The sequence below is a fragment of the Melanerpes formicivorus genome, unplaced genomic scaffold (assembly GCF_026170545.1).
Source record: "Melanerpes formicivorus ecotype bairdi unplaced genomic scaffold, bMelFor1.0.p_v2 SCAF_33, whole genome shotgun sequence".
NCBI classification, from domain to species: Eukaryota; Metazoa; Chordata; class Aves; order Piciformes; family Picidae; genus Melanerpes; species Melanerpes formicivorus.
The window spans coordinates 8,694,089-8,713,340 of record NW_027142385.1 but is presented as its reverse complement, the minus strand read 5'-3'; the positions used below and the strand labels follow the sequence as shown (position 1 = coordinate 8,713,340).

General features: G+C 67.0%; 3 protein-coding genes across 8 annotated transcripts; 1 reads left to right on the top strand and 2 right to left on the bottom strand.

The window, feature by feature from the left end:
- The first annotated feature begins 510 nt into the window (after positions 1-510).
- Positions 511-7,687, top strand: LOC137449951 (torsin-1B-like). Of its 5 annotated transcripts, none has more exons than XR_010989518.1 (6): positions 517-1,110; positions 2,923-3,188; positions 4,018-4,193; positions 4,800-4,927; positions 5,005-6,832; positions 7,289-7,687. XR_010989518.1 is itself a non-coding variant. In XM_068156008.1 (6 exons), the coding sequence occupies exons 2-6, from the start codon at positions 921-923 to the stop codon at positions 5,268-5,270; spliced, it is 1,026 nt and encodes a 341-aa protein (XP_068012109.1). In that variant the 5' UTR covers positions 517-662; positions 809-920; the 3' UTR covers positions 5,271-6,941. The 5 variants fall into 5 exon arrangements, 4 of the variants coding, with proteins under 4 accessions (XP_068012111.1, XP_068012109.1, XP_068012108.1 ...); XM_068156008.1 differs by lacking the exon at positions 7,289-7,687 and having other exon boundaries at positions 517-662; positions 809-1,110; positions 5,005-6,941; XM_068156010.1 differs by lacking the exon at positions 7,289-7,687 and having other exon boundaries at positions 511-1,110; positions 5,024-5,244.
- Positions 7,688-9,762: 2,075 nt separating this feature from the next.
- Positions 9,763-13,274, bottom strand: LOC137449953 (torsin-1A-like). The gene is made up of 5 exons (XM_068156014.1): positions 13,062-13,274; positions 12,605-12,870; positions 12,046-12,221; positions 11,835-11,962; positions 9,763-10,986 (listed from the first exon to the last, which is right to left on the bottom strand). Exons 1-5 carry the CDS (start codon positions 13,252-13,254, stop codon positions 10,736-10,738), a joined length of 1,014 nt encoding a protein of 337 aa, XP_068012115.1. The 5' UTR covers positions 13,255-13,274; the 3' UTR covers positions 9,763-10,735.
- A 762-nt stretch (positions 13,275-14,036) lies between these two features.
- Positions 14,037-19,061, bottom strand: CUNH9orf78 (chromosome unknown C9orf78 homolog). Of its 2 annotated transcripts, none has more exons than XM_068156012.1 (9): positions 18,897-19,061; positions 18,343-18,402; positions 17,674-17,725; positions 17,429-17,499; positions 17,270-17,347; positions 16,783-16,963; positions 16,228-16,364; positions 15,097-15,195; positions 14,037-14,831 (listed from the first exon to the last, which is right to left on the bottom strand). In XM_068156012.1, exons 1-9 carry the CDS (start codon positions 18,977-18,979, stop codon positions 14,573-14,575), a joined length of 1,020 nt encoding a protein of 339 aa, XP_068012113.1. In that variant the 5' UTR covers positions 18,980-19,061; the 3' UTR covers positions 14,037-14,572. The 2 variants fall into 2 exon arrangements, with proteins under 2 accessions (XP_068012113.1, XP_068012114.1); XM_068156013.1 differs by having other exon boundaries at positions 14,652-14,831; positions 16,766-16,963.
- Positions 19,062-19,252: the final 191 nt, after the last annotated feature.

The following is a 19,252-nucleotide window of genomic DNA, read 5'->3' as shown; positions in this document are numbered from 1 at the left end:
AGCTGCGAGGTGAAGCAAACTCCACCTCAGAGGCACACAGGGAGCTCCCAGCGCCCTTTGCAGGATGCCTTTGGCTGTCCTCTGGCCCTGCTGAAGATGCCCTTCCTGCCTGTGCCCCCTCAGCTGCCGGGGGGTCTGTGGCACCCCAGCACGTCCCCGTTCCTAGCAGGAGCGGGCAGCTGCCTCGGGGCTGTGCTCCGGGCTGGGTTGGCTCAGCCGTGACTCCGCTCAGTGCAGCGGCTCCGAGCCCTGCGCCAAGCCTTTGCCTGCCGCCCCATCTAGCGCTCGGAGCGGCCAAGCGCAGGGGGCAGCAGCCTCCCCGCCCGGCGGCGGCACCGCCAGCCCCGCTCCGGCCGTGCCGACCCACTTGGTACCACCGGCATCAGAGCGGAGAGCTGCCGAGGCTGGAAGAGACCTCGCAGCTCATCCAGCCCCGCCGCCGGCCTGAGCCTCACGATGCTGCCGCCGCTGCTAAGCCACATCCCTCAGCACCGCATCCAGGGGGCTTTCCAACCCCTCCAGGGATGGGGACTGCAGCCCCTCCCTGGGCAGCCTGTGCCAGCCCTGAGAACCCTTCCTGGGAAGAGCTTTCTTAACATCCCACCCGAACCTCCCCTGGCACAACCGGAGGCTGTTCCCCCCTGCCCTGTCACTTGCTGCATGTGAGAAGAGACCGACCCCAGCGGCGAGGTGCCAGTCCTGCTGCCCTGGGAGCTGGGCTGGCCCTGCTGCCACTCGTGTGGCACTGCCCTGCTCCCAGCACTTTCACGTCTCCGGGAGTGACGTGATCCCTCTGTTAACCCTTCAGCACCCGCAGCGCTTGGCTCCCGGCCCTCTGGCCTCCTGCTCCAGGAAGTTCTTCAGCCCCTCGACTTTTGCTTTCCTTTCCTGCTGAGCCAGGCTGCTTTTCACTTGGCACCATGAAGCTCCTGAACGCTGCTGCCGCCTTCCTTATTCTCCTCCCCACTTTGGCACCAGCTTTGGACCCTCTCAGCGCTTCACTTCTCGTGGCTACTGCTGCAGTCACTTGGGACCTCCTCAGCCCTCAGTCCTGGCTCAGGTGCAGTCTCCTGGAGTGCTGCCATGTGAACAACACTCTGAACTACTCCGGTAAGGCAGTGGCAAGGGCACCTTGAGCCAGGTTGCCAGCGGTGCCGGTGGCCCTCCCCGGTGTGGTGAGGGCTTCCTCTTTAATGCCAGCCTCCTCTGGGGGGGTTGTGGCAGGATTGGTGCCACGAGTGGCGTGGTCCCACAGATTCACAGACTGCACTGGGTTGGAAGGGACACTCAAAGGTCATCTTGCCCAAGCCCCCTGCAGCGAGCAGGGACAGCTCCAGCTAGAGCAGGCTGCCCAGGGCCACACCGAGCTGGGCTTCATCTCAGTCTGACCCAACCACCCCTGCCCGCTGGCGTGGCACCAGCCTGCCAGCCCCAGCCACGCGTGGGGAAGGAGGGAGAGGAGGCTGATGCTGGCAGCACAAGGCAGGGGCCGGCACCCGTGCCCAGCACCCGTTCGTGCCGGTGTCTTGCACGAGCACCCGGTGGGGCGGAGGGACGCAGCCAACAGATGGGGCCGGGGTCGCCGCGGGGGGTGGCGGTGGGGACTGGGGGGGCTCTGAAGCGAAGCAGGATCAAAGCGAGCATCCCTCTGCCGCCCTCCGCCTCCCGACCCGGGGCGTCCCTAACGGCGCCCCCGCAACGGGCGCGCCCCCCCAACGGGCACGCCCCGCCCCGTTGACGTCATCAGCAGGGCAGCCAATGCGGGCTGTGCCCTGCACAAAGATGGCGGCGGCGGCGGCTCCGCACGGGCAGGGCCACTTCCGGTGGGCGGCCCGCGGCGGGCGGACGCGGCGGCGGGCGGGAGTCGCCATGCGGAGCGCGCTGGGGTTGCTCTGGCTGCTGCTGCCGGGGCTGGCGGCGCAGGAGCCGATCAGCGTGGGCCTGGCCATCGGCGTGGCCTGGGCGCTCACCAGCTTCCTCTCCCACCCCAGCTTCTACTGCAGCTATGTGGAGTGCTGCCCCGGCCCCGAGCAGCGCCTCAACGCCACCGGTACGGCGGGAGCGGGGGGCGCCGCGCTGGGCTCCCCGGGCCGGACCGGACCCGACCGGCCGCTGCCCGCGGCGTGTCTGGCATGGCTGAGCCCTGCTGAGCACTGCTGTGCCCTGCTGAGCCCTGCTGAGCCCTGCTGAGCACTGCTGAGCCCTGCTGAGCACTGTGCACTGGCTGCGCTGAGCTCTCCCGGTGCACAGCTGTGACCAGTACCGTTGGTGGTGGTGCTGAGCTCCCCCGGGGGCACCGTTGGTGGTGGTGCTGAGCCCCCCTGGGGCACCGTCGGTGGTGGTGCTGAGCTCCCCCGGGGGCACCGTTGGTGGTGGTGCTGAGCCCCCCTGGGGGCACCGTTGGTGGTGGTGCTGAGCTCCCCCGGGGGCACCGTTGGTGGTGGTGCTGAGCCCCCCTGGGGCACCGTCGGTGGTGGTGCTGAGCTCCCCCGGGGGCACCGTTGGTGGTGGTGCTGAGCCCCCCTGGGGGCACCGTTGGTGGTGGTGCTGAGCTCCCCCGGGGGCACCGTTGGTGGTGGTGCTGAGCTCCCCCGGGGGCACCGTTGGTGGTGGTGCTGAGCCCCCCTGGGGCACCGTTGGTGGTGGTGCTGAGCTCCCCCGGTGCACGGCAGTGTCCAGCACCGTTGGTGGTGGTGCTGAGCTCCCCCGGGGGCACCGTTGGTGGTGGTGCTGAGCTCCCCTGGGGCACCGTCGGTGGTGGTGCTGAGCTCCCCCTGGGGGCACCGTTGGTGGTGGTGCTGAGCTCCCCTGGGGCACCGTTGGTGGTGGTGCTGAGCTCCCCCTGGGGGCACCGTTGGTGGTGGTGCTGAGCTCCCCCGGGGGCACCGTCGGTGGTGGTGCTGAGCCCTCCTCTCCCCGCAGCGCTGAAGGTGCAGCTGGAGTCCAGGCTCTTCGGGCAGCACCTGGCCCGGGACGTGGTGCTGAAGGCGGTGCAGGGCTTCAGCACCAACCCCGGCCGCAAGAAGCCGCTGGCGCTGTCGCTGCACGGCTGGGCTGGCACCGGCAAGAACTTCCTCAGCCAGCTGCTGGTGGAGCACATCCACCCTGCCGGCCTGCGCAGCAAGTTCGTCCACCTCTTCCTGCCCACCCTCCACTTCCCCCACGACAGCCAAGTGAAGCTCTACAAGGTGAGGAGGCCACGGGGGGGCCCAAAGCCCCGGGCCCGGGGGGGCTGCAGGGGCTGGGCTGGGGGATGCCAGAGCTGGAGCCCAGGGGGGCTGCAGGGGCTGGGCTGGCTGATGCCAGAGCTGGTGCCCAGGGGGGCTGCAGGGGCTGGGCTGGCTGATGCCAGAGCTGGTGCCCAGGGGGGCTGCAGGGGCTGGGCTGGCTGATGCCAGAGCTGGTGCCCAGGGGGCTGCAGGGGAAATGGCTGCAGAAAGGGAAAGAGAAAGGCACAAAGAAGTCCCAAGCCAGGGCAGTGTCCTGGTGCTGTCCCCTCCCTGGTGCCAGCTGCTGCTTTCCCTGCTGCTTGCTCTTGGCAGGGCACCCAGGCTGGGCTGGGGCAGTCCTGTGACACACTGATGCTTGGCTGTGTGGGACAGAGCTGGGGTGGGTGAGCACTGGGGGCACACAGCCAGCACAGTTGTCCCAGTGAGCCCCAGGGCTGTCCCCTCCCATGCTCAGGGGCAGAGGAGGCTGCTGGCTGCCAGGGTGGTTGCTGCTCTGAGCCCTGCAGGGGCAGAGGGGGCACTGAGTCTCTGCCTGGCTTTTCCCTCTTTCCATCTCCTGGCCCCACTGACTGCATCCTCTGTGGCTGCCACCTCAGCCTGGCTTTGTCTTCACCCCTGCACGAGGCACAGAGGGCTGGGAAGTGCCCTGTGAGCAGGGCAGGAGTTGCCACTGCAGCTCAGCCGCAGCCTGGGGGCTGCTCTTCAGGAGAGGATCCCAGCAGGGAGTGTGGGAGGCAGTGCCCCCAGGGCAGCCCCTGCCTGCCTGGCTCTCACCCTCTGCTGCCAGGACCAGCTGCAGGCCTGGATCCGAGGCAATGTCAGTGCCTGTCCCCACTCGGTCTTCATCTTCGACGAGATGGACAAGATGCACCCAGGCCTCATCGACGCCATCAAGCCCTTCCTGGACTACTACGAGCAGATCGATGGGGTCTCCTACAGGAAGGCCATCTTCATCTTCCTCAGGTCTCTGGCCCCTGCCTGGGAGCAGGCTGGGGTGGGGGGCAGGATGTTCCTGTGGGGCCTTGCTCAGGGAGCTGCTCTGCAGTGAGCTCCTCTCTGTCCGGCCCGAGGAGAGCTGCCCTGCAGCCCTGCAGCCCTGGCACGGCCTGCAGCTGCTGAGCTCGGGAGCCTGGCAGGGCAGAGGGGCTGGGGGAGTGCTGGGGGATGTGTGCAGGGTGTCCTGGGGCTGCCTGCCACGGAGCCAGCTGCAGACAGCTGCTGTGGGGCTGTGCCTGGGGCTGGGACAGTTGATAGCAGCAATGTTTGGGCTGTTCCTGGGAGCTTGCTGAGCCTCAAGGCCTCTCTCGGCTTTTGTCTCCTCCTGACCTGTGAAACTGCCTTTATCTTGCCCCACAAACCTCCTCCCTTGTGCCCTTCCTATCTCCTCCTTCCCTGGGGCTGGGGTGGGAGTGAGCAGGCAGCTGGGCAGGGGCTGGCCCTTCCCAGGCCGCTGGCTGCTCCAGCAGCTGCAGACTTGCCCTGGGTTTGGCTCGCAGGGCTCTGCCCTGCTGGAGCAGAGCTGACAGCTGTGGCTGCCTTCACCACTGCACATTTCTCTCCCCTGAGCAGCAATGCAGGTGGGGACCTGATCAACAAAGCAGCCCTGGAGTTCTGGCTGAGCGGGAGGCAGAGGGAGGAGATCCAGCTGAAGGACCTGGAGCCTGTGCTCTCCGTGGGGGTCTTCAACAACAAGAACAGTGAGTCAGCCGCTTCCTCCCCGGCCCGGGCCGCCCCTCGGGCTCGGGAGGTGACCCTGCTGTGGCCCCTGCTGCAGGTGGGCTGTGGCACAGCAGCCTCATCGACAGGAACCTCATCGACTACTTCGTTCCCTTCCTGCCGCTGGAGCGCCGCCACGTGGGGCTGTGCATCAGCGCCGAGATGCAGGCCCGCGGCCTCCCGCCGGACGAGCGGCTGGTGCAGGCAGTGCTGGAGGAGATGACCTTCTTCCCCAGGGAGCAGGAGATCTTCTCTGACAAGGGCTGCAAGACTGTGCAGGCCAAGCTGGACATCCACGAGGGAGCTGCCGGCGCCCGGCGCTGAGCCCCGCGGCCCCTGGGCAGCCCTGGCTGAGCCCCGCGGCCCCTGGGCAGCCCTGGCTGAGCCCCGCGGCCCCTGGGCAGCCCTGGCTGAGCCCCGCGGCCCCTGGGCAGCCCTGGCTGAGCCCCGCGGCCCCTGGGCAGCCCTGGCTGAGCCCCGCGGCCCCTGGGCAGCCCTGGCTGAGCACTGCGGCTCTGCTGCCCAGCCAGGGGGTGGGCAGAGCCAGGGCCAGCTGGGGCAGCCTTCTAAGCTTGTTGGTGTTCCTCTTGCTTTTACCTTCTGCTGTTTTAACTTCCCCTCCTGCTGCTGAGCTCTGGGCTGGGAGCCAAACCCTGCCCCCTTCAGCTCTTGGTTCGGCTGAGAGAGAGCTGAGTGTGAGACAGACAGCCCTGGGCCCAGCCTCCTGCTTCCTGCTGCCAGGGGTAGCTCCTTGCTTAGCTCCTCTTGCCACAGGAGCTGGCCTGGAGGGAAGGAGAGCAGAGGAACTCCTCCAGGCACTCACATTCACTCACATTCCCTCCCTGTGCCTGTGCAGGGCTGCTGGGTGCCTGTGCAGGGCTGCTGGGTGCCTGTGCAGGGCTGCTGGGTGCCCGGGCAGAGCTGCTGGGTGCCTGTGCAGGGCTGCTGGGTGCCTGTGCAGGGCTGCTGGGTGCCCGGGCAGAGCTGCTGGGTGCCTGTGCAGGGCTGCTGGGTGCCTGTGCAGGGCTGCTGGGTGCCTGTGCAGGGCTGCTGGGTGCCTGCAGGGCTGCTGGGTGCCTGTGCAGGGCTGCTGGGTGCCTGTGCAGGGCTGCTGGGTGCCCGGGCAGAGCTGCTGGGTGCCTGTGCAGGGCTGCTGGGTGCCTGCAGGGGTGAGGAGAAGGCCTCTCAGTGCCTCGCAGGCAGGAGGTGAGGTGGTGGGAGGGTTCTGGTCCTTCAGGGCAGGCTGATGCTGTGATGGCCTCTCCAGATGAGCAGCAGCTGGTCAGGGACAGGAAGCTGTGGCTGCAGCCCTGGGGGGCCGTGGGGCTGCTGCAGCCCTGGGGGGCCGTGGGGCTGCTGCAGCCCTGGGGGGCCGTGGGGCTGCTGCAGCCCTGGGGGGCCGTGGGGCTGCTGCAGCCCTGGGGGCTGTGGTACAGGCAGGGGGTGGGGGAGGTTCAGTGTTGTCCCTGTGCTGCTGTGGGGCAGAAAGGAGGCAGAAGGAAGTTGCTGTTGCTCTCTTTAGGGGGGAAGGGATTGTGGCAGCCCAGGGCTGAGATGCTAGGCCAGGCTCCTGCTGCAGCTCAGGACCCTCAGGACAGGCTGCAGGCTCTGGGGCAGCTCCTGGCTGCAGCCAGGCCCAGCAGGGGCATTGCTCCCCTGGCCCTGCCTGGGAGCCACAGCAGAAGTTGTTCCTCAGGAGGTGTTTCTGTACTGCAGCACTGCAGAGCTCCTCCTGGAGCCCAGGGAGGGCAGGAGGGAGCAGCCCCCCCCGGGCACAGCTGCTGGCACCAGAGGCTGTGTGCAGGGCTGAGGAACAAAGGAGCTCAGCCAGGGGCAGGATCTGCTGCAAGCTCTCATTGCCTGCTGCCCCTCACTGCGGCTCAGAGGCTGCTGCAGGGCTCAGAGGCTGCTGCAGGGCTCAGAGGCTGCTGCAGGGCTCAGAGGCTGCTGCAGGGCTCAGAGGCTGCTGCAGGGCTCAGAGGCTGCTGCAGGGCTCAGAGGCTGCTGCAGGGCTCAGAGGCTGCTGCAGGGCTCAGAGGCTGCTGCAGGGCTCAGAGGCTGCTGCAGGGCTCAGAGGCTGCTGCAGGGCTCAGAGGCTGCTGCAGGGCTCAGAGGCTGCTGCAGGGCTCAGAGGCTGCTGCAGGGCTCAGAGGCTGCTGCAGGGCTCAGAGGCTGCTGCAGGGCTCAGAGGCTGCTGCAGGGCTCAGAGGCTGCTGCAGGGCTCAGAGGCTGCTGCAGGGCTCAGAGGCTGCTGCAGGGCTCAGAGGCTGCTGCAGGGCTCAGAGGCTGCTGCAGGGCTCAGAGGCTGCTGCAGGGCTCAGAGGCTGCTGCAGGGCTCAGAGGCTGCTGCAGGGCTCAGGGCTGCTGCAGGGCTCAGGGCTGCTGCAGGGCTCAGGGCTGCTGCAGGGCTCAGGGCTGCTGTGTGCTGCAGCCTCCCCTGCCCCTGGCCCTGGCTTGAGGCAGAGCTTGGGCAGCTGAGGCTGCAGCAGCAGAGGCTCAGCCCTGCTGCTGTGGAGCTGCCAGGGAGGGGGCAGCTGCCTTCCCCAGGCCCAGCTGGAGGTTGCTTTGGTGCTGATGCAATCTCCAGAGCCCAGCTCTGGGTGGGTGGTGACCTGGGGACCTTGGACTGCTGCTCCTCACCTCGGAGGGAGGCTGCCTGGGAGCTGCCAGGCACTTGGTGCAGTGCACAACACTAACTCACTCCTCTGCTGCCCCTGGAATAAACCTCCAGTTCTTTTCCACTCCTGGATTCATTTTCAGCTGCAGGAAGCTGCTGCAGCTCTCAAGCAGCTGTGCTGCAGCTCTCAAGCAGCTGTGCTGCTGCTCTCTGAGCTGCCTCCAGCCCCCAGGATGCTTCCTCCCCAGCAGCAGCTCCAGCAGCCTGCTGCTGTGGCACCTTCAGCAGCACAGCAAGGGAGGCAGCACTCAGCTGCAGCTCAGGGCAAGCAAGCAGCTGCTAAACCTCTGCTGAGGAGCAGGGATCTGCCCCTGCCACACACTGCAGCCTTGGGGAGCTTCCTGAACCTTTCCTCCTCCTCCTCCTCTCAGTGCTGTGCCTGGAGAGCTGCCGAGGGACTTCTGCCACAGGCAGCTGGTGAGAGGGTGAGGAGTGATGGCTTCAGAGGGGAGAAGCTGGGGTCAGGAGAGGAGGAAATGCTGCCCCAGGAGGGTGGGGAGGCACTGGAAGAGGCTCTGCAGGGAAGCTCCAAGCCTGGAGGTGTTGAGAGCCAGCCTGGAGGGGGCCCTGGGCAAGCTGGGCTGGTGGGAGGTGTCCAACCCAAACTCTGTCTCCAGGCCCAGGGCAGCTGCAGCCTCTCTGGCACTGAGGAGCAGCCAGGCTGCAGCTGCTGGCCTGGTTCAAGTGGGGCACAGCTGCTGCCTGCTCAGCAGGACTTTGCCCTGTGCCAGCCTGGCTCCAGCACTCCCTGCAGCCCTGGCTTCCAGCCACAGCTTCCCTGGGAGCTGCCCAAGAGCTGGGAAGGTTCCCTGCAGGAGGAGTTCAAGCAGCAGTTGCTTGGACTGTGGGAGGCACAAAGCTGAGCCTCAGTGCCTGCTGCACTGCTCACCTGCTTCCCTAGGGAGCAGCCCTGCCCCCTTCCACCCCCATGGCTCCCTCCTGCCCCCTTCCTGCCCCCCTGGATCCTCCTGCCCCCTTCCACCCCCCTGGATCCCTCCTGCCCCCTTCCTGCCCCCCTGGATCCCTCCTGCCCCCTTCCCATCCCCCTGGGTCCTCCTGCCCCCTCCCCGCCCCCCTGGATCCCTCCTGCCCCCTTCCCGCCCCTCTGGATCCTCCTGCCCCCTCCCCACCCCCATGGATCCCTCCTGCCCCCTTCCCACCCCCCTGGCTCCCTCCTGCCCCCTTCCCATCCCCATGGCTCCCTCCTGCCCCCTTCCCGCCCCCATGGCTCCCTCCTGCCCCCTTCCCATCCCCATGGAGCCCTCCTGCCCCCTTCCCGCCCCCCTGGCTCCCTCCTGCCCCCTTCCCAGCCCCATGGATCCCTCCTGCCCCACTCAGGGGGCCCAGGGTTCCCCCTCACAGCAAGCCAGGAGGCCCTCAGCTGTGGGAGCACAGAGCAGGAGCATCAGCCTGGCCCTGGTGTGCAAAGGGAGCTGCTGGGAGCAGCAGGGACAAGGCAGAGGTGGTCTCCCCCCTTGGGACATCCCTGCTGCCCCCTCAGGAAGCAGCTGCCCTCCCATGCAGCACTTGGCACCCACTGTGCTGCCTGGCAGCCAGAGCAGGGCTGGGAGCTCAGCTGAGCTCTGCTCTGGCCAGCAGGCAGCAGGCCAGGGGCAGCCTTCTCACCTCTGCTCTCTTCCATCAGCCACTGGCTGGCAGGTCAGGCACAGAGCAGAGCCCCAGCTCCAAGCACCCTGCTGGCAGCTCCCAGGGCTGCTCCCTTCCCCAGCTCCAGAGCTGCTCAGCTCAGCTGCAGCCTTCTTGGCCTTCTCTGTTCCACCCTTGCAGGGGAAGCCTCTGGAGGGTTCCCCTCAGAGCCTGCAGTGCTCCCCAGGGCTCCAGGAGGTCTTCAGCAGAAGGCATTTGGTGCCCCTGAGCACACAGCTGCCAAGGCTGCCTCAGCCTCAGCAGCAGCCACACTCTGCAGGGCTCTGCACTCCAGGCCTCAGCTGCTCCCCCTGCAGCAGAGCCCCAGCTCCCTCTGCCCCCTCCCAGCTCCAGCAGGGAGCCCTGGAGAGCTGCCCCCAGCCACAGCCCCACAGCACAGCTGCCCCTGGGGAAGCTCTTCCTCAGCAGGGACTCTGCAGCACCAAGAGCAAACCCCAGGTGCAAAGGGCAGCAGGAGAGGGCCAGGGAACATTTCCCAGGGGGGCAAAGGAGTTTATTGTGAGCAGAGACTGGAGTGGACCTTCCCCCTCCAGCCCTCCCCTCAGCAGCAGGGCTGCCCCTGGCCACCATCAGCAGGGCTGGCTTTGCCTTCCCCCTGCCTCTGGCTGCCTCCAGCCCAGGCTCAGGCCCAGGCCCAGGCTGTGCTGTGAGCAGGACCAAAGGGAGAGCCTCACAAGCTGCCCCCTGGATCCCACATGCAGCTGAAGGGGAGAAGCCTCTGGTGTTAAGATTGAGCCTGGAAACCTTCCCCCTCCAGTCCCACCCTCCCCCCAGTGCCTCTCCCCACTCACAAAGCATCTTCCTCCCTCCTGGGCAAGCACACTGTGAGCAGCTCCAGGCTTGAGCCACAAGCCAGCAGCAGGCTGCAGCTGTGGGCAGCCAGGGCAGGGCCTTCAGCTCCCTCCCCTCTGAACACCTCCCCCAGCAGAGGCTCAGACTCTGGCTCTGACCCCACAGGAGCCCAGCTCAGAGCACTGTGGCACTGCATGGTGCTGCAGGGAGCAGCCAGGGCCTGTGACTGGAGACTCCCCCTCCCCTGAGCCTCCCTGGAGCCAAGGAGCACAGTCTCACAGCCTCCTCTTTATGCACAAGCACAGCCAGAGAAGGCTCCACAGACAGGAGCTGGGGTTGGCCCTCCCAGCCTCGCCAGGGCCAGCCCCAGCCCCAGCCCAGCTGAGGGGCTCCCAGTCTCAGTCCTGCTGCAGCTGCCAGCCAGCTGCTTCTGCCGAGGGCCACGCAGTCTGAGGGGCTCCAGCACTGCCAGGCACAGCCCCCAGGCTCAGTCCCCTCTTACCTTGGCCCCAGGAGGAGGCAGAAGCCGCTGGGAGCTGTGGCAAGCGGCAGCAGAAGCACAGAGGCCCAGGAGCGCTCCTGGCCCCCGCCAGGCCCTGGCTGCCCCGGGCTGAGGCCCTGCTGGCTCCTGGCAGCTCCTGGCCTCGGGGGGCTACAAGTCATAGTAGTAATCCAGCTTTGAGTCCACAGTCTTGCAGCCCTTGTCTGAGTAGATCCTCTCCTCCCTGGGGAAGTAGGTCATCTCCTCGGCGATCCTGCTGAGCAGCTCCTCCTGCACGCCGTAGCCGCGCGCCGCCGCCTCCGCCCGGGCACACAGCTTGACGTGGCGGTACTCCAGCGGCAGGAAGGGCACGAAGTAGTCAATCAGGTTCCTGTCAATCAAGGTGCTGTGCCAGAACCCACCTGCCAGGGCAAGGAGAGGGCCAGTGAGGGCCCTGCAGGACAGCACTGCCGCGGGGTGAGGCAGGGGAAGGGCTCGGGGCTGGGACAGAGCAGGGAACAGGGCAGGGGCAGAGCTGGGGACAGAGCTGGGGACAGAGCTGGGACAGAGCAGAGCAGGGGACAGAGCTGGGGCAGAGCTGGGGACAGAGCTGGGACAGAGCTGGGGACAGAGCTGGGGACAGAGCTGGGGACAGAGCAGAGCAGGGGACAGAGCTGGGGCAGAGCTGGGGGCAGAGCTGGGGGCAGAGCGGAGCTGAGGCAGGGCAGGGGCAGAGCAGGGGCAGAGGGGAGCTGAGGCAGGGCAGGGGCAGAGGGGAGCTGAGGCAGAAGCTCTGCAGCAGGAGGCAGCTGAGGCTCTGGCACAGGACACCTGCCCTGTGTGAGGACACCTGCAGGGCTGGGGGCTCCTGAGCAGCTGCCCAAAAGCCTCTCACAGGCTGAGCAGGGCAGGCTGAGGCTGCTGGGGGCCAAGGAAGTCTCTCCCACAGCAAGAGTCTACTGCTCAGGAGGTTTTTCACTGCAGCTCCTGGCCTCACCCCCAGGACCTCTTTGCCTTTGGCAGCTCAGTGAATGCCCTGTGCAGCTCTCCCTCCCCTGGCATGAGCCCAGCAGGCAGCCAGGCTGCACACAGAGCTCCAGGACCTTCACCTCAGGAGCTGACTGCAGGCCCCCAGACTGCAGCCTGGCTCCCTGCTAGCTGCAAAGTGGAGGCCCCAGCAAGGGGAGGTCACTGCTGGCAGGCCAGGGCTCAGCACAGGAGCCCCAGCAGCCCCCCAGCAGCCCCCCAGCAGCCCCCCAGGCTGACTCACTGTTCTTGTTGTTGAAGACAGACACAGAGAGGGCATTCTGGATGTCTGTCAGCTGGATGTCCTCCCTGCTCCTCCCCTTCCTCCAGAAGTCCAGGGCCACCTCTGTTATCTTCTCAGCTCCTGCATTGCTAAGGCCAAGAGAAAGCAGAGTGGAGCTGGGGGCAGCTCCAACAGGCACTGGGTGCAGGGCAAAGCTGAGGCCAGCTGGTACCTGAGGAAGATGAAGATGGCCTGGCGGTAGGAGACCCCATCCAGCAGCTCATAGTAGTCCAGGAAAGGTTTGATGGAGTCAATGAGTCCTGCATGCATCTTATCCATCTCATCAAAGATGAAGAGGGACCTGGGGCAGAGGCTCACGTTGCCCCGGATCCAGGACTGCAGCTGGTCCTGAGGGGCAGCAGAGCACAGGCTGGAGGCAGAGTCCTTGCAGGCAGGAGAGCAAAGAGCTCCTCTGCCCCTGGGGCTCTGCCCTGGAGGCAGCTCAGCGCTGGCACTGCAACAGCTTTGCCTTCTGGGCCGAGAGGTGGTTTGGAAGGGTTGGGCCTTGGGGTCCCCTCCCGGCTGGGAGAGAGCCTGAGGCTGCTGCTGGAGCAGCTCCAGGCACCAAGAGACAGGAGGGGAACCTTCAGCTCACAGCCAAACCAGTCCTGGTGGCTGTCAGGATTCACCCAGGCAATGCCCCAGGCCAACTGCAGACAGCTGCACCGCGGCTGATGGTGCCAGGGCTCTGCCCACCCACTCCCGCAGCCCTGCCCCGGGACCACCCTTACCTTGTAGAGGTTGATGCTGCTGGCATGGGGGAAGTGCAGCGTGGCCACGAACTGGTGCACGTACTTGCTGTGCAGGCCCCGCTGGTAAATGCTCTCAGCCACGATCCTGCTGACCAGGTTCTTGCCGGTGCCGGTCCAGCCGTGCAAGGACAGGGCCAGAGGCTTCTTGGCGTTGGTGTTGTTCAAGAAGCCTCTCACGGCCTTCACCACCACCTTGCTCACCAGGTGCTGCCCGAACAGCCTCCTCTCCAGGCTCTCCTGCAGCTCTGCGCGGGGAGACCGCGGAGTCAGCAGCGAGGAGAGAGCTGCCCGCGGCCCCCGGCCCGGCCCGGGGACAGGAGCCCGGCCCACGCAGGCCGTGCGCAGCTTCCGCGACCCCTACTCCCCGCGGCGCCTCCCGCCGGCCCCGCAGCATCCCCCCGGCCCGCGCCGGCCCCGCAGCGCCCCCTCCCCGCACCGGCGGCAGCGCGCTGGTCCTGCCGCTGCAGGCAGCACTCCCGGAAGTAGCAGTAGAGCCGCGGGTAGGAGATGATGCCGGTGAGCGCCGAGGCGGCGGCGCCCGCGATCGCCAGCCCCAGGCTGATGGGCTCCACGGCGCCCGCCGGCCCCAGCAGCAGCAGCAGCCCCAGGGCCGCCCGCAGCAGCTTCATGGCCGGCCCGGCCCCGCCCCGCCGCTCCGCCGCCGCTTCCGCCACGCTACTTCCGGCGCCGCCATGTTGGGTGAGGGCAGAGGCGGGGGATGGGCCGCCATGTTGGGTGAGGGCAGAGGCGGGGGGCTGCCGGCCGCCATGTTGGGTGAGGGCAGAGACGGGCTGGCGGCTCCAATATTGGGTGCGGGCAGAGGCCGGGCCGGCGGCCGCCATGTTGGGTGAGGGCAGGGCTGTGCTGCGAGCCTGGAGGCTGTGGCAGGGCTGGGCTTAGTCAAGCTGGAGAAGAGAAGGCTCCAGGGAGACCTTCTGGGGGCCTTGCAGTGCTTCAAGGGCCATGAGTAAGATGAGGACAGAATTCTGATCAGGGCCAGTGGCTTCAAACCAAGGGAGAGAGAAGGAAGAAATGATTTGTAGTGCAGATGGTGAGAGCCTGGCCCAGGCTGCCCAGAGGGGTGGGTGGGAGATGTCCCAGCCCTGGAACCATCCCAGGGGAGGTTGGTTGGGGCTCTGAGCAGCCTCCTCCAGCAGCAGATGTCCCTCACGGCTGCAGGAGGAGCTTTGAAGGTCCCTTCCCCCCCAACCAGGCTGGGATGCTGTGATACAAAGCCCCTGGCACCAGCTCTCTGCTGTCCCTGCAGTGGTGCCAGAGCCAGCAGGGCAGCCCCAGGCACAGCCAACCCTCTGACTGCTCCCAGGGACCTTGCAGGCCAGGCTGCGGAGCAGCACAGAGCTGCAGCAGCCCTGGGAGCTGCCCCAGACACAACCACACCACACAGAGGCAGTGCAAAGAGGAAACAATTTATTGAGTGCCTCCTGCACCAGGGGGGCTGCAGAGCAGCCCCTGGGCAGAGGCACAAGAGCAGGGCAGCAGGCACCAGGGAGCTCAATCCTTGCTCTGAAGCTGCAGCTGCCTCCTGCTCCCCAGGGAGCTCTCCTCTGTGCTTTGGTCTTTCCCCTCAGCCACATTCACTGAGGGGCCTCTGGGTCCGTCCCAGCCCTGTTCCCCCAGCACAGATGTTGAGCTGGCCAAGCACCCAGGGACAGCCCCCAGCCTGAGTGAGAGATGTGGGGTCTGACAGGGCAGCTGCAAGCCACAGCTCCCACTCCTCCCCCCCAGCCTTCCCCCAGCATCTCAGCCTCACACTGCACAGCCAAAGCCTTTGGCAGCAGGCAAAGGAGTCACAAAGTGATATCCAAGCAGCGGCTTGAAGCCTTCACAGCCAGCACTGCTGCTGCCCCAGGACCCCCCAGCCCCTGCAAGCTGCTTCCCTGAGCTCTGCAGGGGCAGCAGGGGGGGCAGGGCCTCTCCTGCTGCAGGTCACCCAGCCCAGGGGGAGCTGCAGGGGCTGCAGGAGCTGCAGGAGCCAGCCCTGGGGGAGCTGCAGGGGCTGCAGGGTGTGCAGGAGCCAGCCCTGGGGGAGCTGCAGGGGCTGCAGGGTGTGCAGGAGCCCCCCCAGGGGGAGCTGCAGGGGCCCCCCCAGGGCCTCAGTAACGCCTGTTCATCTTCTTGAACTTCTCGTAGTGGTAGTCGTCTGTGGCCTTCTCGTTCAGGGGGCGCTTGCGGCTGGGGGGAGACCCTGCCAGGGCAGGAGAGGGGAGGGTGACCTCCTGGCCTGCCAGGGCAGCCAGCTCCTGCACCCCAGCCCTTGCCCAGCCCTGCACCAGCTTTCCCCCAGCCCTTGGCAGCCAGCTCTGCCCCCCCCCGGCCGCCTGCAGGCCTCCTTCCCCCGCGGGCTCCGTGCGGCGCCAGGAGTGCCTCATGCGCAGCGCCCCCTGCTGGGCTGGCAGTGCTCTGCCGGCCCTCTCTCAGGACCCCAGGGGTGCTGCAGGGCAGTGACTCACGCTCGGGCTCCGGCCGCTCCGTGTCCCCCACGCGCAGCGGCCGCGGCTTGGGCTCCTCCCTGCTGCGCCGCACCGGCGCGTTCAGCTCCTCGTGGTAGACTGGGGGGGAGCACAGCAGCACACAGCTGGAGCACAGCTGGACCAGCCCTGAGACCTCCCCCCAGCCACCCCCCAGCGCCACCCTGCCCATGCAGCTCCCGAGCCCTCCAGGGCCGGGGACTCCACCACCCCCCTGGGCAGCCTGCTCCAGGGCTTCAGAGCCCCCCTGGCCACCTAACTGTGCCCCCAAGTGCCATAGCCATGCAGCTCCTGAGCCCCCCTGGCCACCCAACCATGCCCCCATGTGCCATGGCCATGCAGCTCCTGAGCCCCCCTGGCCACCTAACTGTGCCCCCAAGTGCCATGGCCATGCAGCTCCTGAGCCCCCCTGGCCACCCAACCATGCCCCCATGTGCCATGGCCATGCAGCTCCTGAGCCCCCCTGGCCACCCAACCATGCCCCCATGTGCCATGGCCATGCAGCTCCTGAGCCCCCCTGGCCACCCAACCATGCCCCCATGTGCCATGGCCATGCAGCCTGGCCCAATCCCTGAGCCCTCCTGCAGGGCAGAACTTGCTCCTGAGGCCCATGGCCTGCAGCAGGCTGCTCAGGAGGATGCCTCAGCCAAGCCTGAGGACAAGCACCCAGGGGTAACCCACACAGGCAGCCTGCACATCTCAGGAGCAGGCTCAGCAGCAGTGGCTCCAAGGCTCTGGGTTTCCCCCAGAGCACACAGATGTGACCCCAGCCCCAGCAGCAGGCTGCCCCTCCTCCAGCTGCCTGCAGCATGAGAGGCTCTGCAGAGATGAATTCCTGCCCCCTCCCCAGCAGGGTCCAGGTTTGCCTGCCCCCTGCCTGCCCCCTGGATGCTGCCAGGCAGGAAGCAGGGGGGGCACAGGCAGGGCAGCACACCTCAGGACACAGTCTGGGGATTTCTGGGGGGGCTGAGCCAGGAGCCAAGGGCTCTGCTGCTTGCTAAGGGCTGGGAGAAGGCCCAGCCAGATGGGCTCTGTCTGAGCACCCCAGAGAAGGGCAGCAGGCAGCTGGCTGTGCTGCTGCAGCAGGGGGGCAGGGAGCCAGCTGAGACTCACATCTGTTGTGCTGCACATAGTTGACAGCCATGTTGGTGGGCACGAAGGAGGTCTCGCTGTCCTTCTTCTTGTTCTGCTGCTCTGCCAGCAGCTTGGCCTTGGCCTCTTCTGTGGAGATGATGTTCTTGATTTTTGCACTAGGAGAGGGAGGGAAGAAAAACCACTCCCTGAGGCTGAGCAGGGAAGGGCTGAGGGGGGGGCTCTGGGGGGGGCTCGGGGGGTACCAGCACTGCTCTGCTCCCAGGGACAGCAGCACTGCCACGCAGACAAAAGCTTTGCTCCCAAGGCCAAAGTGAAGCTCTCACCTCCAGTGCAGGCCACAGCTTACTCCTCCAGCAAGGAGGATTGGCAGAGCCAGGGCTGGCTGGAACCAAACACCCCCAGGTGCTAGGATGGAGCTGCCCTGCAGCCCCAGCCCTGTGCCGGGCAGGGAGCACAAGCTGGGACAGCCTGCCCCGGCCCCAGCCCTGCTCTGCTGAGCCCCAGCTGCTCCTCCTGGGCATCCAGGCCACAACCAAGCCCTCTGGGGGCCACATACTCAATTCCCAGGTCCACCTCAGGAATGCCACTCAGCATCTGGTTGGAGAGCATCTCCTCAGTCTTCTTGGCAGAGGAGACGCGGATGTTCTCCGGCAGCTCGTACAGGGAGTCCTCCGCGTTCTTCAGCTTCACCTTCTGCTCCTCGCTCTCCACAATGCCCTTCCTCTTCTTCAGCTCAGTCTCAATGTACTTCATCCTGAGGAGCAGCACAGCAGGGACACAGCACTCAGCTCTGCTTCACCCCCTGGGGCCAAGTGCCCCCCAGGGCCGGGGCCGAGTGCCCCCCAGGGCCAGAGGCAGGATTGGAGGCGAGGTCTGGGCAGAGCAGAGCCCAGGGGCAGGTTGCCCTCCCCTGCCCACACTCCTGGCACACAGCTGCCTGCTGGGCTGCAGGAGGCACTGCTGGCTCCTGGGGAGCCTCTCAGCCACCAGCAGCCCCAAGGCTCTTTCCTCAGGGCTGCTCCCAGCCCCTCTCAGTGCCAGGCCCCCCAGCACTACTCACATGTCAGCATCCTCATCCCTCCTGTTGGTCTCAGCTGAGAAGGAAGTGCCCAGGTTCAGATCCTCCTCCTCGTTGATCCTGGAGGGAAACCACAACACCTTCAGGGCTCTCCCTTGGGGCTGGAGCTGGGGCTTGGGGCTGGGGCTCTCCTGCACCCACCTGTCCTTGCCTCTTTCCTTCAGCTTCTTCATGTCCACCATCCCCCCAGACTTTATCTTGAAGGGGTCATCCTGTGAAGCAAGCAGCAGTGACAAACCCTGCAGCCCCCCAGATCTGGGTCCAAGCAGGGGGGACACTGAGCTGTGGCACCAGTGCTGCCCCAGGCCAGCCTCCCCCAGCTGGGCCACACTGCTGCCCTCACACCACATCCTAGCACTGAGGCCACCCAAGGCCCCAGCACTTACCACCAGTGTTGCTTCTTCTTGCAGCTTCTCTCCCACCAGCAGAGCTACAGCACTGGGCAGGCAGATGGAGAGAGCAAACAGCACTCAGTGGAAGGAGGCAACCCTGCACCCCCTCCAGAGCCAGCAGATGCTCCCCCACTGGATCCACACAGCCTGCCCAGCCCCTCCACACAGCCAGAGGAGCTCTCCCTGCTCTGGGCAGCCAGCATTCAGTGCCCTACAGAGCCACCAACATCAGAGGCAGAGCCCAGGGCTGGGGCACGTTTCAGCTGCCTCCTCAGCAGCTCCACAGGGTGGGGAATGAGCATGGACAAGGTGTGAAAGTGTCCACTGGAAACCCTGAGTGTGGCACAGAGGAGTCACTGTGGTTGGAAGAGATCTTCAACCATCAACCCAGCAGTGCCAGGGCACCACCACCCCGTGGCCCTCAGCACCACAGCTCTGAAACCCCTCCAGGGATGGGGACTGCACCCCTGCCTGGGCAGCCTGGGCCAGGGCTTCCCAACCCTTTTGGGAGTCCAACCTACAGCTGCCCTGGTGCAGGCTGCTCTGCAGGATGGTTCTGGCACCAGCCAAGGTGTAAGGGAGGCAGATGGCAAGAGAGGACTCCCCTGTGCCAGCACATCGCTGCAGACCACAGCTGCACAGCCCTGGGGCCCTGTGCCTTACCTCACCCCATTGGGTCTCCTCCTGAGGCTTTGGACTTCTTTGGCTTCCTCAACTTTTAACCTAACAACAACAACAACACAAACCCTGGACTCAGTGCTCTCAGTGCTCCCTCTTTCGATCTCACCAATTCCTTCAGGTTTATTTTCTGCACTTAGCAGAGAGCCTTCTGGGCACTCAGCCTCCCCCCCGCGGCGCCAGCTCCAGAGCCCCTTCCGGGAGCGTCCTCCGGTGCAGCTCGAGGCCTCCTCCCTTTGTCCCTATCGCCTGGGAGAAGAGACCGACCCCCCCCCGGCGCCAGCCTCCTCTCGGGCAGCTGCGGAGAGCCAGGAGGTCTCCGCTCAGCTCCCTCGGCCGCCGGGGCCCGGAGCCGTCCCGCAGGGACCGCGCTCCGCAGCGGGGCACCAGGGCGCGCTGTGCCAGGGCGCTGCCGTTACCAGGAGCAGGCGCAGCACTGCTGCACTACCGCGGGCCCGGGGGCCCGGCCCGGCCCGGGCCCCGCCGTGCACCCCGGGAGCGATGGCCCCGGCCGGGCTCTCCGCCGGCTCCCCACGCACCTGACCTCCTCCGCGACCTGCTCGTCCTCCTCCTCCTCCTCCGAGTCGTCTCTGCGCCGGCGGAAGCACTTCGGGCCCGGCATGGCCCCGGCGGCTCCGCTCCCCCCGCGGCGAACCGACCCCGCGCCGGGCGCGCCGCGATGACGTCACGGCACCGTGGTGACATCACCTCTCCGCGACGAAGCCGCGCGGCTCCGCCCCTCTGCCGAATCCGCCCCTCCGCCGGCTCCGCCCCTCCCGCCCCGCCCCTCCCGGCCGGCGGCTCCGCGCCCTCCCGCCCCGCGCAGCCAACTGCCCTCCCGCCGGCTCCCGGCTCCGCCGCGGGGGGCGCTGCACCGCCCGCAGCCCCGGGGGCG

What these genes read in the sequence shown, in the direction of transcription:
- LOC137449951 (XM_068156008.1), top strand. Translation starts at nt 921, where the DNA reads ATGAAGCTCCTGAACGCTGCTGCCGCCTTCCTTATTCTCCTCCCCACT. An exon ending in CAACACTCTGAACTACTCCG is followed by an intron (nt 1,111 to 2,922) that starts GTAAGGCAGTGG and finishes CTCTCCCCGCAG; the next exon opens with CGCTGAAGGTGCAGCTGGAG. An exon ending in GGTCTTCAACAACAAGAACA is followed by an intron (nt 4,928 to 5,004) that starts GTGAGTCAGCCG and finishes CCCCTGCTGCAG; the next exon opens with GTGGGCTGTGGCACAGCAGC.
- LOC137449953 (XM_068156014.1), bottom strand. Translation starts at nt 13,254, where the DNA reads ATGAAGCTGCTGCGGGCGGCCCTGGGGCTGCTGCTGCTGCTGGGGCCG. An exon ending in GCAGCATCAACCTCTACAAG is followed by an intron (nt 12,222 to 12,604) that starts GTAAGGGTGGTC and finishes GCTGCCCCTCAG; the next exon opens with GACCAGCTGCAGTCCTGGAT. An exon ending in GCCATCTTCATCTTCCTCAG is followed by an intron (nt 11,963 to 12,045) that starts GTACCAGCTGGC and finishes TCTTGGCCTTAG; the next exon opens with CAATGCAGGAGCTGAGAAGA.
- CUNH9orf78 (XM_068156012.1), bottom strand. Translation starts at nt 18,979, where the DNA reads ATGCCGGGCCCGAAGTGCTTCCGCCGGCGCAGAGACGACTCGGAGGAG. An exon ending in CAGGTCGCGGAGGAGGTCAG is followed by an intron (nt 18,403 to 18,896) that starts GTGCGTGGGGAG and finishes TGTTGTTGTTAG; the next exon opens with GTTAAAAGTTGAGGAAGCCA. An exon ending in AAGGAAAGAGGCAAGGACAG is followed by an intron (nt 17,348 to 17,428) that starts GTGGGTGCAGGA and finishes GTTTCCCTCCAG; the next exon opens with GATCAACGAGGAGGAGGATC.